The 14,608-nt window shown below is 38.9% G+C and overlaps 1 protein-coding gene across 1 annotated transcript in view; it reads left to right on the top strand.

The window, feature by feature from the left end:
• RFX6 (regulatory factor X6) overlaps positions 1–11,911 on the top strand; it is a 34,377-nt gene extending 22,466 nt beyond the window's left edge. The window contains exons 12-19 of the mRNA XM_042017165.1: positions 853–997; positions 2,214–2,323; positions 4,501–4,618; positions 5,721–5,843; positions 7,086–7,295; positions 7,818–8,327; positions 9,278–9,496; positions 10,847–11,911. Coding sequence (XP_041873099.1) covers positions 853–997; positions 2,214–2,323; positions 4,501–4,618; positions 5,721–5,843; positions 7,086–7,295; positions 7,818–8,327; positions 9,278–9,496; positions 10,847–11,013 — 1,602 coding nt within the window. The 3' untranslated portion in view covers positions 11,014–11,911. The remainder of the gene's footprint in view (positions 1–852; positions 998–2,213; positions 2,324–4,500; positions 4,619–5,720; positions 5,844–7,085; positions 7,296–7,817; positions 8,328–9,277; positions 9,497–10,846) is intronic.
• Positions 11,912–14,608: the final 2,697 nt, after the last annotated feature.

Below are 14,608 nucleotides of genomic sequence, written 5' to 3' on the forward strand. Positions count from 1 at the left end.
ATAACTGTAGACACAGCACCTATTCATCTTGACTTGGTTTTCTCTTTCATAAATATTAATACAAAAGCAGCATATGCATGAAATTGTGAAGATAATCTGATAGGAAGGCACATTAGAAGAGCATCAGGAGTCTAATGAAAGGGAAACATTCTCTCATCTGATCTGTGATAAACCCAGCCATGACAATAAAATTAAACATAATAAGATTCTTCTCTGAGGAGTTTTTTGGGTGATCCCCGGCTGTGGGCCTGTACTGGTTTTGGCTGGGATAGAGTTAGTTTTGTTCCTCATATTATGGGTCTATATTTTGGATTCGTACTGGAAACTATTGATAATTCAGGTCTATTTTAGTTACTGCTGAGCAGTGTTTACACACAGCTAAAGTCTTTTCTGCTTCCCATACGTGCCAGCAAATAGGTTGGAGGTGCATGAAAATTTGGCAGGGGGCATATCTGGGACAGCTGGCCCCAACTGATCACAGGAATATTCCATACCACAGATCAGCAATAAAACTGGGGACCACTGCTCAGGGCCTTGGTCAGTTGGGCATTGGTCAGTTGGTGGTGAGCAATTGTTTTCATCAGCCTCACTGGTCTTTGTTGGACTGTATTTTTCTCTGTTGTTTTTGGGGTTTCTTTTAAACTTTTAAATTATTATTGTTATTATTTTTATTACTTCTTTTAAAAATTTATTAAACTGGTTTTAACTCAAGCAACAAGTTTTCTTACTTTTATTCTTTTAATTCTCTCCCCCATCCCATGGCAGGGTAGGGAGTGGCTGTGTGGTGCTTAGCTGCCAGCTGGGACTAAACCACAACAGGGTCTCAGCATTTTATCTTGCTTTCTCTGGCAGATTGCTCGGCCAGCTCTTTTTGATCAGCATGTGGTGAATTCCATGGTGTCGGATATTGAAAAAGTTGATTTGAATAGTATTGGCTCTCAGGCCCTCCTTGCAGCTTCAGGGAGCACAGACTCTGATGGGGAAGTCTACAGTGAATGTAAGTCCATGGTGACATATTTGTACCATTAAAAATAATTCATTCTTTCATTCCATGCCACACCAGTCTACTTGGACTGATTGAGACAAGGCACCCATAGACTCTGCATTCTCTAATCTAGTTCACCATAACCTTCAGTAGGTTAAGAAAACCAATTGGTTGCCCTAGCATGTCCAAGAACAGAAGCTTGTGCTGGGAAGTCATCCCAGCCAGATGACTTTAAATGGTTGCTGAAAAATTTACATGTCAGCTTCAAACCTCTTTTGAAACTTGGTCCTAATTATATGGGCACATATCAGTTCTTGAAAGATTTGTCAAAAATTATGGCTTAATGTAATGGGTATTTGAACTAGTTTACTTTTTTTTAATTAATCGGATTTTTTTCTGAAAGTTGAGCTTTAAGAATATGTGTAATTTTCTATTTAGTGTAGCAGCTTTTTTCATACACAGAATAAAGTATAAATTTTGAGGTAGTTAATTTTCATATACATTGTTGGAAAATAGATATAGCCATTTTCTGTATTAAAAAGATAACTTTGTCATAGGAGTCACGTTGATCAGAGTTTCAAGAGCTGAAAGGAATAGCAGTGTGTTGTCCTGTAAATATTATTACTTCAATTATGAAAGTTTGTTCTCTTTAATGGTTCAAAATCCTATTCACATTTTCATTTGAGTTGCCCATTTCCTGCTTTTTTTGTGTAGTTATTTTTTATTTTATTCTTTGTCTTCTTTCACACTGGTTAAAAAAGAAAAGGAGAAGAGAGATAACTGTTCATTCAGACACTTTTTTGAAAATGGGAATTGAGGAAGTTAACTTTATATCCTGTTGTGAGAAACTTGTAAAATATAAAGGAAACATAAGATACTGCAAATCTGCCATATTACAGAGAAAGCTTTGCTACTAAACTTAGTATTAAAAAGGTTTTCAAGGTTGAATCTACAAAGGAATGGAAAATATAATAATCTCCTTTTGCTTTTATTTTCTTATAAAACTTCATTGTCTTACAACCTGTGTCACTGTAATGCTTAAGTAATTAAAATACATGTGTGTGATGGATGTGTGTCTGCTTGCTTTGCTGGGGAGTTATGTATTTCTTCACTGCTCTAATTCTTTGCTTTTCCTTTCCATGCTACAATATTGTCATATGGCTGGTGAGTGGCTTTTTCTCACGTTCAGAATAGTGTGCGATGATATGTTCTCCTTTTTACATGGTAGATGACTCTATTACACTGTTCCAAGAACTGAAGGACCTTCTAAAGAAGAATGCCACTGTGGAATCATTTATTGAATGGTTGGATACTGTGGTTGAGCAAAGGGTTATCAAGGTACCTTTCAAATGTCCTGCCTGACTCCAGACCAAATCCTACTCCCCTTACTCCTTACATAAATCCTTATGCAGTCTCACTGATTTTCCACAAGGAATTTTTATCTCTGTTCCTGTCTCCTTACTGTAACACAGAAGTTTGTCATTTGGTGTCAAAGATTCCAGTGATATAGTTCTAATTAATCATGCTGAGCAATCTTATGTGTGTGACAAACTAAGAAGCATTGTAACTAAAACACTAAAGTCAGCACTTTCACAAACTACGTGAAAGAAACTCTCCCACTTTATGTGTGCCTGCAGAATCACAGGGGAATTGCTCTGAGTAAGGTGTGCAAATGGGAAGCAATTCTCTTTTCCATGGCATTTAGGGGGTACTGTATGTGGTATAAGTTACTGCAGTGGGTGGATTCAAAAGAAGCTAGCCTCCTGAAGGATTTTTACCTTCCAGGATGGAAGATACAGTTTTGAAGCTTTGTAAGGTGCTTAACACAGTAATTGATGGTTTTGATGGGATTCTCCTGCCTGCCTCCAATTTACAAGATGCATTTTCATCACAAGTATTTTATATGCATATAGTTATGTAGGGGTTAATAAACTACAGCTCAGAACAAAAGAAAGGATTTTTTGGCTTACAGCTAAGTAAGAAATATGTACCCAATTTGTGACTCTAATTACTGTAAACTATCACAATAAGATGTTACATATTGTTGGCTAATAGCTGAACACTGGTCTTCTCGTCAGGCTTTTTCTATCTGAAAATGCAATATCTTACTCATCATTTTAGGTAGGATCTTGATATGAATGGATACAAAAGGATGAGACAGTACAGTTAGCATCAACTGGCTGGCAGAAGAGAGACTGCCACTTACAGGAAAACCAGAAGCATGCCCTTTTTCCTTTACTTGCCTGTTTCCCCAAATTTCAATGGAGATAGTGATAATTTCTTTCTTTTTAAAGTACTCTGAGTTTCCTAAAAATTGCTGACATATATGAGCAGCACAGTGAAGAGCTTTGGATGACTTGGGGCAGCAGAGCCAAAGCAAGTCCTCACATACACAGAAAACTCCCTAGGCAAAAAAAACCCCATTGAAGCTGAGCAATCTCAACTTATTTTAGGCTGGAATGATTATGATGTAAATTTAATTCCATTCATTCCACAATTTCAGAAGACAATTCCTCATAAACAAGTCAGGCAGGAAAGATGAAGCAATTTTCCATTCATCATCTACTATGTGATACTGTATTTTTAAAGCTAACAGGTATGGTTCCTGGCATTGTTTTCCTGTAGTTACGGGAAGAGTACCAACAAGTTCTGATATGAAGTTAGGTTGACCAGAGCAGAAGCTAATAATTTACAGAACATGTAATCCTTCCACTGCTGTCTGCCTTCTGTTCATGCTAAATTGTGGCTACTTTAGCACACAGCTAAACTCAACACAACAGCTTCTTTCTGCTTGCTGTTTGAGAAAGTAACAAGGCATATGTTACCACATGAACAAATCACTCCAGAGCAAAGTGACTGTATGAAATGAACAGTATAAAAAGCATCACTTTGATCATCACGATTGTAACATACCATTCTGTTAGAGAAATTCTGACCAGTATTATACAGATTAAATTAAAGTACAAAGACTAATTTCTACTCCATGTTTTTGTGGAATACCATAGTGTCAGAGGCTGGGAGCTTTCTTGCTTTCTTTCTTTCTTTCTTTCTCTTCCTTCCTTCCTTCCTTCCTTCCTTCCTTCCTTCCTTCCTTCCTTCCTTCCTTCCTTCCTTCCTTCCTTCCTTCCTTCCTTCCTTTTTCGTCTGTCTGTCCATCTGTCTGTCCATCCCACTGCCCTTCCTTCTGTCCCTGTATAGAACAACTTGGCACCTTTAGTACAAGAATATGAGGTAATTTGTGTACCTTCAGGGTACATCAGGGCCCAAGCAGTGAGCAGTTTGCTTCATCCAGCATTGACAGACAGCCATTCTATGTTTGCACTGGAAAGAGTGAAGGCTGCTCTGTTTTACCAAGTTAGGTCACACAGCAGGAAGATAGCTTGAATCAGGCGGCTTGATTCACTCTGCCACATCAGCCTGAGTCAAGGACTCCTTGAACTCTCAAGGATACTCAGGTCTTCTATTTGCAGAAAGCAAGTGAGCATACTTACCAGTATTTTACTATTCTCTTTCAGGCAAGCAAGCAAAATGGGAGGTCTTTAAAGAAGAGAGCTCAGGACTTCCTTCTGAAATGGAGCTTTTTCGGTGCTCGAGTGATGCATAACCTAACTCTAAACAACGCATCAAGTTTTGGTACCGGAGCTTTATAAAAACACTCATATTTTGTACATATTTGTTAGCACTTAGCAGCTTTTCACCATTTCCTGTGCTGAGGAACCTATCCTAATTTAAAGATTATTCGATTAAAGCCACAAATACTGTGTAATGTGTTTTTCAAACTAACATTTCACAGTAAATGCTAGCAATATTTTGCTGGTGACCTGTGTCACAGGTTTATTTTTAAAAGGTATTCTTCCTTTAAATTGCTGGTTTGATACTGCTTTGACATTTAAGTGCTAGAAACTTTGTTTTGATATGACAGTGGAAATGTAACTGCATATATATGTAACTATCTCAGTATAAGAGACAGAAGATTTAAATTACTAGTTTTACCTGTGGATCAGTTTGGTATAAAATGACTGTTGTATATAAGTTCTTGTGCATGGCATGTTTCAATAAAAGCAAAAGGAATTTGGTAGTCACCACATACTTAATTTTGGAATCAGCAGATAATCAATTTAACAGTGTTTGTGACTTTTAAAAATTAAGGTTCACACATCCATCTTTAGGAATGTTTACATTTTTGGGAACACTCAGAAAGAACCTTTTATAAGAGAGAAGATGGTAGAACAAGTGAAACAAACTCTAGTGTGTAATTTCATATGTTTAGCCATAGGTACATTGTTATCTAAAATTCAGAGGATAATTGAAAAGACTGTAGGGACACATACATTTTTTAATGTGATATATCCTTGAAATAAGGTCAAAGACTTCACCAGTTATTGTCTGGTTATTTAGCACAAGGCAAACAGAAATAGAGCAGAGGCATTCTAGCAGACTTCAGCCTTATCTAGTTCCACTGTGTGCTCTCCTCAAGTATAAAGCATGTCTCACTTTCATCAGTATTTTTCTTTGATGTAATTAGTGGTCAAATAGCCTACAGGACAGTAAACAATTGAGCTAGGTGGGCCAGTGCAAAGAAAGATTAGAGCTAGAAGTTAGGCACTATTTCTTGTTGGTCTTGCCAGGTCATTTAAAGTCCACAATTATTTGTTTGTTTCACTGGCTTCTTGTGGAGTGGTGAGAGATGGTCACAAAGATAACTCAGCTACTCTCTCTCTTCCTTCTCCAAAAGGTTCTTTTCATTTGATCCGCATGTTACTGGATGAGTACATCCTGCTTGCCATGGAGACACAGTTCAACAATGACAAAGAACAAGAACTCCAGAATCTACTGGACAAATACATGAAGAATTTAGGTAACTAGAGCTTGGTTCTTTTGCGTGTACTCTGGTATGTTTAGAAATTGATGTATTTGTTTAAGCAGAAGCAAGTTTACTGTATTCTCCTGAAGGTGTAGTTATGTACAATATTATCAAATTCACCTGAAAAGTTTGTGACCATTCACTCAGCAATTCATTCCCACATACCTACCACAGTTCATAACAGTTCTGTTGGAATGTCAGTACTAAGGATCACTGAAACTATCTTGGATGCAACAAAGGCTTGTAGGTACATCTGAAGGGCCATGAACTGAAGTGTGAAAAGAGGTATAGGTAGCAGACAGGGCTACTTAATTCCTAATCCCATTTTTCTCCAAAGCTTAAGTATGTAATTACAACTTGAACTAGGAATTTATTAAATATTACCAAAATGCAAATATCCCTTCAACATTGGAACGCAAGTTTGGAGCCCTATGTAGCATGTGGCTGAAGTATTACTATGTGGAAGAGAAATAAAATTATTTGAAAACAGTACCCTTAACATTTTCCATCTACCAGGCTTCTTCAAAGTTAGACGGTTTGAAGTTATATATTCCAGGTCCTTTTCTGTCAAAAGAATGAAGATTGATTTGGATCAAGTTCTGGTCCACGTTAATCCTTAAAAATCCGGTGGAACTTCAGAAACTTGCAGAATTATTTTTTATTAGCATTAGCACTGGCAATCAGTCCTTAACTTTTTGGTTGTTGTTACTCTAAATCTGCAATTTGCTGCAAGAAACTTGCATAGAATTTGTCTGACAGTAGATGCAGCACTTCTTTTAATTCAGCCTCCAGGAGAAAAACTTGGCCTTTTTGACAGTTGCCTCATCCTTGTGTGTTTAGGTAAAGAACTTGAAACCATGAAGTAAAATCATGGTTTCCATTGAAGAATAGCAAAACTGACTTTATCAATAGTCTGCAAAAAGCAGAACTCTTGAGTATAACAAATGCTTTTCTCTAGATACCAATATGAAAAGAGTCCAAGCATTCTAAAGTTGCCATTGTTAATTCTTTAGGGTGAAGTGTCAATCCTGATTCACTCTTAATGCACTTTACTTGACTTCATTGTTGACATTTTATTCAAGGGAATAAATCTGATTCATACCTTCAGTGTGATGGCTTGAGTAAGGAGCTGATACTGTGTGATGTAGATCTGTGGTCAGGGGAAATGATACAAAGAGAATTTATGTGCAGTGAGGATACATAACAGCCAACAAGAGCTTTCATTTACCCTTCCAGATGCAAGCAAAGCCACCTTCACTGCATCACCAAGCTCTTGCTTCCTAGCAAATCGCAACAAAGCCGCTCCTCTGCCCAGTGACTCTTCAGTCAAAAACGAGTGCCTAGGAGAGCAAACCTACGTGTCCTTGTCAGCTGGCCAGCCCAGCAGTGCACCTTCTGGTCTGAACCCCTTCACCACAGGAGACAGGGAGAGTATGCAGCTGACAGGTGTGTATCAACTCTTCCAGCATCTCCTTCCCTAATTTGCCTGTTAGTCTTTCCGTTCATGGTAACATGTTGCTGTAGGAGGGGCGATGACCACATGCATTTATGAAGACCTCTAGTAAACAACATTTCATGAGGTCACCTTCTGTGGTGATTTACAGAAGTCAGCAATTGTAATTACCTTGCCAGTAATAGTTCGTCTTGGAAAAATGGTAGAACTATCTTATAACTTTTGGCTTGGTGAGTTTCTTGTGAGGAGAGAAGGAGCAGTAACACCTGGAGCACATGAGGGTTGTAACTGCTGGAAATTTCCCACTGAATGTGGCACCTCCAAGCTGGAGAATGAAAGGAGAAACTTTACAGCCTGAAGCCATTAAATAAAAGCTGTGAATTAAATAGGTGGGGGCGAGTGCATATCTTTTGTAAAGGTTTCACATGGTAATCTCCACTTCCCCAGAGCCTTTGTGTCTTAACAGCAGTACTGAGGTATGGACACTAATCACGGCTAATGTTTATTTATTCCAGATCAAATGGAGCTGTCTCAAAGCACTGGTCACCTCATGACTCCACCCATTTCACCAGCAGTGGTCAGCCGAGGAAGTGTCATCAACCAGGGGCCAATGGCTGTGAGACCTCCCAGTATAGGTCCCATGTTATCGACACATTCACAGTGCTCTTCCTACTCAGAACCCCTTTATCAGACTTTGTCACAGACTAATCAGAATTATTATGGAAACAATTCCAATTACCAGGCTATGTTCAGAACACAGGCCCATTCCACTTCAGGAGTTTATGACCACAGAGCAGAGCCCAGCCGATTCAATGCCTTGAGTGAACAGCAGTTCTCCAGAGACTACTTCAGCAACAGTTGTGCCGTGTCTCCCTACAATGCCAGATCCCCTTCCAGCTATGGTTCCTCCAGCATGTCTCAGGACACACACAATATGCAGTTTCTGAATACCGGGAGTTTCAATTTCGTGAACAACTCAGTATCTACATGTCCAGGAGCAGCTTATCCTGCTAATGCTTCCAACGGTATTAATACATACTTTCTTTTTCCTTTTGTTTCTCTTTCATTGCTGAAGTAAAACTCTTTTTCTCTGGGTTTTTTTTTCCTCTGGAAGATGTATTTCAGCTTTTATTTTTACATTCCTTGTTTTCCACTTCTCTGTGTAAAGCAGTTTAATAAGCTACTCAAGGGTTTATTTTCCTCTGGCGAATCCTCAGTTGACCTCAAATGCATCTGCTGCCCTATGGTAATCTTCCTTTGGTATCATCACCCTGTCTTGCACAAAGGAGGCAAAACCAGGATGAGCTTAACAATCTCTTGAAAAGCCCCCAAAACCTTTGCTATGAAATAGAGGAGACACAAGATAGCTTGCCTCTGGGATCAGCATAATGGACCATTCCAGTCACAGGGTGAAAAGAAGTATAAAAATGTGCATTACCAATAGTTCGAGACTTTGGCCCTCTCATTTCTCATACTTCAAATGTAAAATTACTGCTTCAGAGGTATAGTCAGCAAAACACCTCCCTCTTCTGGAGGAAAGACACAGTGGAAATGTTACTTTCATATGGATTTGTCTATGCAGTGAGTACATACTATCCTGCAGATTTTCTTTCCATGTATGCTTTCCTTGGTTGTAAGCTTCAGAAGGAAGCACTGAACTATGGATAGGACTCCCCATGGTGCCTCTTATGGCCACTGATTGCAGGCTATGTTTGATTCTGAACTTAGAAGGAAAGAGCAATTTTCTGTACTGAAGGTGTGACTGAACCCTTACAATCTTTTGGATTCCTTGTTACCACCTCTCTTTTGGGTCAGTCATTGCGTATGTTGCTTATGTTCCTAGGCTGTATGTGTACGTAAATACTCTTATTCTCAAGGGCTTCAGCCGGTAACAAGTACTTTTTTCTGAAGTTTATCACAGGCTCATGCGCTGCCCAGGAGTTTCATTCATCTTTTTTTTTCAATCTTCAATTAGGATATTATGGAAACAGCATAAATTATTCAGAATCTCACCGACTTGGAACAATGGTGGACCAACATGTTTCTGTAATCAGCAGTGTCAGCAGCATTCGGTCCCTGCCATCATACAGTGATATACATGATCCACTGAATATCTTGGATGACAGTGGAAGAAAACAAACAGGCTCATACTACACAGAGTCCTCCCCTTCAATTGTCTGCCGGACCCCTATGCGTAAGTATAGCCAACAACTGAGGAGCAGCTATGAACTTTTTAGCATCCTAACAAATGCTGAGTATTAAACTGTAGCTCACATATACAATATATGAAATGCAGCATAGAGATGAAATAGCTCATGTCTTGGTTTTGGGAACAAAATTTTAGGCAGAAGCACTCTGGAATGAGCGCCTCCTCCAAAGGAAAAAGGGCCTCCCCTTTTCCTTTGCCAATGAGACAAATTGGTAACAGCAAGTGAAAGTGGGAAGAAAAAAACGACTGTTTATTAACACAAAACAAAACAGGGTAGAACAGGAAAAAGCAAACCTCAAAATACAACAAATGCCCAGAGAGGGAACAGGCACAGAGGCTTGGACCAGCCAGGACCACCCCGCAGGCTCCCCGGACCAGAGGGAAGGGAAGGAAGGCAGTGAGGCAAGAGGGAGGGAGGGAGGAGAAAAAACCAAGGAAAACCAACACAACTTTTTTGCAGCTAGCTGGAACAAAAAAACCCAAAGAGCAGCACAGTGCTCCTGGTGCACTCCCTCCTGAGCCCTGCCGAGACCCTTGGAGCCCCGAGCCTTTGGGCCCCAGCCGTTCAACCGGCCTGCACCCAGGTCCCGTGGCTCCAACCCCTGGGTCCATCTTAAAGACACAGCGTCCTTGGGCATTAAGCAGATGGTTGAGGAATAAAAAAAACCCTTATAACATCACCCCAGGACAGCTCAGTACTTAGGATGTATCATAAGATGTGTTTTCCTTAAAATTGAATTTAAGAAATTGGCTTCCACAAGGAGGTCTGTGATCCGTTGTCCATGAGGACTGGAATGATTGGCCTGAGTTGAACAAAAATATGCATTAGGAAGCACTTTCTAACTATTAAGTAAACTAATATAAGGCTGGGCTTTATTAGGGTCTGTTAGAGATCCTCACTGTCAAACAGAGCAAACGAACCCTGGGGCAGGGGTGTCTCAGTATATACTTCCTGTGGTGTGGTCCCTCATCCTATGCTTCAACAACTGTGTGTATTAGCAAAGCTCCCACTGACAGTGAATTTTAGGCACAAGTAAATACTCAACACCAAAGGGTTTATTTTGGTATATGCCTTAAACAAATGGCAACTGAGTTTGGTCTCACATTCCAAAAAGGGTTGCATGGAAGATATAAACTAGGGCACCATTTATTTTTCCCTAAGATTACATCTTCCTACTGCTTACCTGTTAATCTTGCACAGAAGATTAGACATTTCTGTCCTTCAGATGATGTGCCTGGTAGATAGGAGTTTCCATCAAATTAAATTGGATTGTGATTTCTGTTAAATTCAATAACTTGGAAACTTGCAATGATAGTAACCTTTTTTCCCCACAGCTTCAAACTTGCAAACCACATCTTCTTCACAGTGTATGTATGGAACATCTGGTCAGTTCCCTTCTCAGGAAAATCTGGAGGTCCATGCCCCACCAAGCAGAGATATGGTGTCATCTTTACCACCAATCAACACTGTCTTCATGGGAGCAGCTGCTGGAGGAACCTAACTGGGAGAGACGTGTCTGTGCCCTAAGCTTACTTTCCAACCCCAGACATTAAGGCTATGATGACAATCCCCTTCAAGTTGGTGGAAGATAAAATTATCACATAGACGTGTTAAAGGGGCCATTTTAGAGATGTTATCAGCCCTCCACACACAAAAAAATAGCCATATTTAGATTGGGTCCAGCTTGTGAATCTCTCAGGATTGTTCTCACCATTACAGCTTTTCAGTTAGAAATTCAGGGTAAGCAGAAAGAGCCAGTGATTCTTGCACGCCAGAATAAGTTGTAAAGAAATTATTGCATCTATTCCTAATTTATTAAAAATGCTATTTTAGTCTTTCACTTATATCTTTTTTTTTATATATAAAAATTTTTATTTAATGCCTGTGTTGCTCATTATTTATTAGGACTACAGAGTAACTGTTTACTTTCTCATATTTGACAGATTGTCAAATGTATGTATCCTACCTCCTATGGAAATGTTTACAGGGTCAATTTTTACTGTTTTAAATGAAACTAAATCAAATTCTTAAGTTTTTTACTGTTGTGCTCTGGAAAGTCAGTTTCAAATGTTTAGTGCCTACTTGTGTAAGTGAAAGTCCTCAGGAATAAATAAAACATATTATAGAGATTTTATTTCTTTTCCTCTTAAAATAAAACCAACAAAACATGCAAATACCATAAGCTAACTAACTGCAGTAGCCTGCTGCTGTAGCTGGATAACTGAAGGAAATGAAACTATGCCACTAAATATCATGGGATTTCAGAATTACCTGTGGTATGAGCCCAAAGTTTCTTCTGATGGAAATCCACAAAAGTATGTTCATCAGTTTTCGTTGGTTTAGGGCAACTGTGTAAACTGAGACCGAAAGTAATAAAAAAATATTTAAAAATATTGCAACCTTTCAGATAGCTATTTTAATTTTAAAAAGTGTTTTACAAGTGCTGTGATAATCTGTGCACAAATACACATTTATTTATGTTTCTGGAGAAGCCAAGAATATTCACTAATGGTATGACAGAGGACAGAAAAGGGAACACACTTGTGAAACAAACTTCTTCATGAAATGGCAGGTGTTACTTGATAGTCAGATTGTCCCAACATCAGATTCAAGTTGGGACTTAAATCCAGACTTCTAAGGATATTTGATTTTCATATTGCCATTTAGTCCATTGAATATATGCTGAATATCGTGAAATTGAAGTAAAGTGCATTTTTGGTGGAAGAAAATGGGTGATACCATGATGAAGCTTGCTTTCTAATTTTGCATAACTTCCTTTAGTATCTCTCTATCATGAGAAGTCTGACTTGCAGAAAAGTAATCAAAGGCATTGACTGGACTAGGTCATGAATAATTCTGGATATGAAACACTTCATGTAGGAACAAGACACCATAATTCAGTAATTGAGGTGTTAAGAAGACTTCAGCCCAGTTGCTTCCTAATTCAGGATGAGGACTTATGCTGTGAGCAAAATGGTGCAAGAAAGCTTTGGTTTCTATAAAAATTCACAAGGATGTGTAGTGGTAACACAGATGGTTCGAACAAATATTTATTGGACAAAGCTTTGTAGCAAATGAAGTAAGTACTGCAAAAGAGTTCTTTCTTCATGACTGTTCAGAACAGGATAAATTTTGTCCCAAAATTAGTCCTATAAAAGTCATGCTCCCTTCCTATGTATGCAGGTCACCTCTGTAGTCAGTGACAGGAGAGGAGATACCTCCTGTTTCAAGGATGGGGAAGGGGAGTATGAAGGTAAGGGATATGCCACCAGAGCAAGGGATATGTCACTATCCTGAAATCCTTGGCTCCCTCTGCTGACAAATGGCATGGCACAAACAATTAATTTATGGTCAAAACTTCCAGACTGTTGAGTGTATGTGAGGGCAATATGTTGAATTTAGAGGAAGTAGGCAATCACTAGCAGACAGGGTCTTAGTCCGTTAGGCTCTACATAAAAATAACTCCTTGTGTATGTAATTTCTCATATGGGATATAGGATTTATATGCGCCATTTCCAGTAATTTTCTTGTTTTCATGTGAACCACTTTGCACTGGAGTTTGTTGGGGGATTTTGTGTTTTTTTTCTCCCCATAAATTACTGTATCTGCTCATTATCTGAGATAAGATACAATCATATGTCATTAAATGTGCAGATTCTCCACAAGGCTGCAGAACACAAAGTAGCATGAAGTACCACAGTTGTAAATTGCAGTTCCTTGTCAATACCAAAGGACAATAAAAATATTCTAATATTCAAATAGCCAGTTGAGAGAAGTTTCTCATAGTCCTGCAGAACAAAACAAACCCATCATAACTGTAACCAGCAAAACCAAATGAGAAATTTCCATTTTAGGACCCATCAATTCAATCAAATATATCGTTTGATGAATTCAGTAGGTTTTGTCTGTATGAAATGAAATAACTCATAGCTTTTGTGAATAGCCCATGGGAAGATTTTTACCTTTTGTTGTGTACCAGCATTACAGTAAATTATATGAAGAATTAATGGAGTAGCTATTTGGTGGTTTTGTATTGCTTAGTTCAGCTACGTTTTTGTGGATGCATTAATACTTTGGTTTTAATATATGCATGCCTGAAAATCTGTGTTAAAAATGACACATATTGAGCACAATCAGTGTCAAATGAATATTGCCTAAAGGAAAAAAAAAAAGCTTTTCTTTTTCTGAGAAAGAAAGATGAAAAATTAAATCCTTTTGATCTATTTGACAGTATCAATCACTTTGAACTAGTGCTAGGAAAGGCAAAAGAGGTGGGTGAGCAGGTCAAATTTGCTTCCACTTCTAAAGTAAAATTGATTCTAATACAAATTATATCAACCAAGAGGAAGCCAGTATTGGAGAAGAACCATTTGTCTTGTGCACCATGAGCCCATGCCTAGCTGTGCAGAATTTGTGCTGGAAGAGAGGTTCAGTTCTTTGACCCTGAAGGTAATTAGGACCATGGGAATATTGCTCCAAACTCAAAATTAGTGAGAAAGTTGGCCTTTACCTTTAAATATGTAGTGAAAACACAGTGAAATAACTTGTAAAACATAAACCTGTGTATTGTTCTGTCATCCCACATGCCAAATGGTCAGATCAGTATCCTGCCACCTCTCTCCATCTTCATGTAAGTGATTGGTGGTCGCAGAGAGGAAGGAAGTCTGCAGCGCGGAGCCGTTTAGCAGAATCTCAGATCTGGTGCTGACTATTAGAAGGTCACAGATATACTGGAATAGGAACAGATGTCTCATATGATGCAGCACAGTACTCTTTCCCTCGGTATGGGGTCAGGACTGAGTGGACTTTAAGCTTATGGGGCAAGAAACAGTGGAACAAAAAAAACCCCACACTTAGCACTTGGAGAAAACCTGTAGAGATGTTCTCAGTCTTAGAAAAGCAGGTATTTGGACTAAAGAAACAATGGAGGTCATTAATGGCATACCTCTGGACAGAGGTGTACTGCTACAGACTGGGCATCCCACAGCAACAGTTACTGTGTGCTAAAAGTAAAATTGGCCATCAAGCTAAACTTAAAAGGGTTGGGGCTGCCTGCTAGTGATTAGATCAGCATAATTCAGGAGGCCTGACCTGCT

Source organism: Corvus kubaryi, unplaced genomic scaffold (genome assembly GCF_017639235.1).
Source record: "Corvus kubaryi isolate FWS band 111438036 unplaced genomic scaffold, C.kubaryi_AGA036_p1.0 split3-73, whole genome shotgun sequence".
Lineage (NCBI taxonomy): Eukaryota > Metazoa > Chordata > Aves > Passeriformes > Corvidae > Corvus > Corvus kubaryi.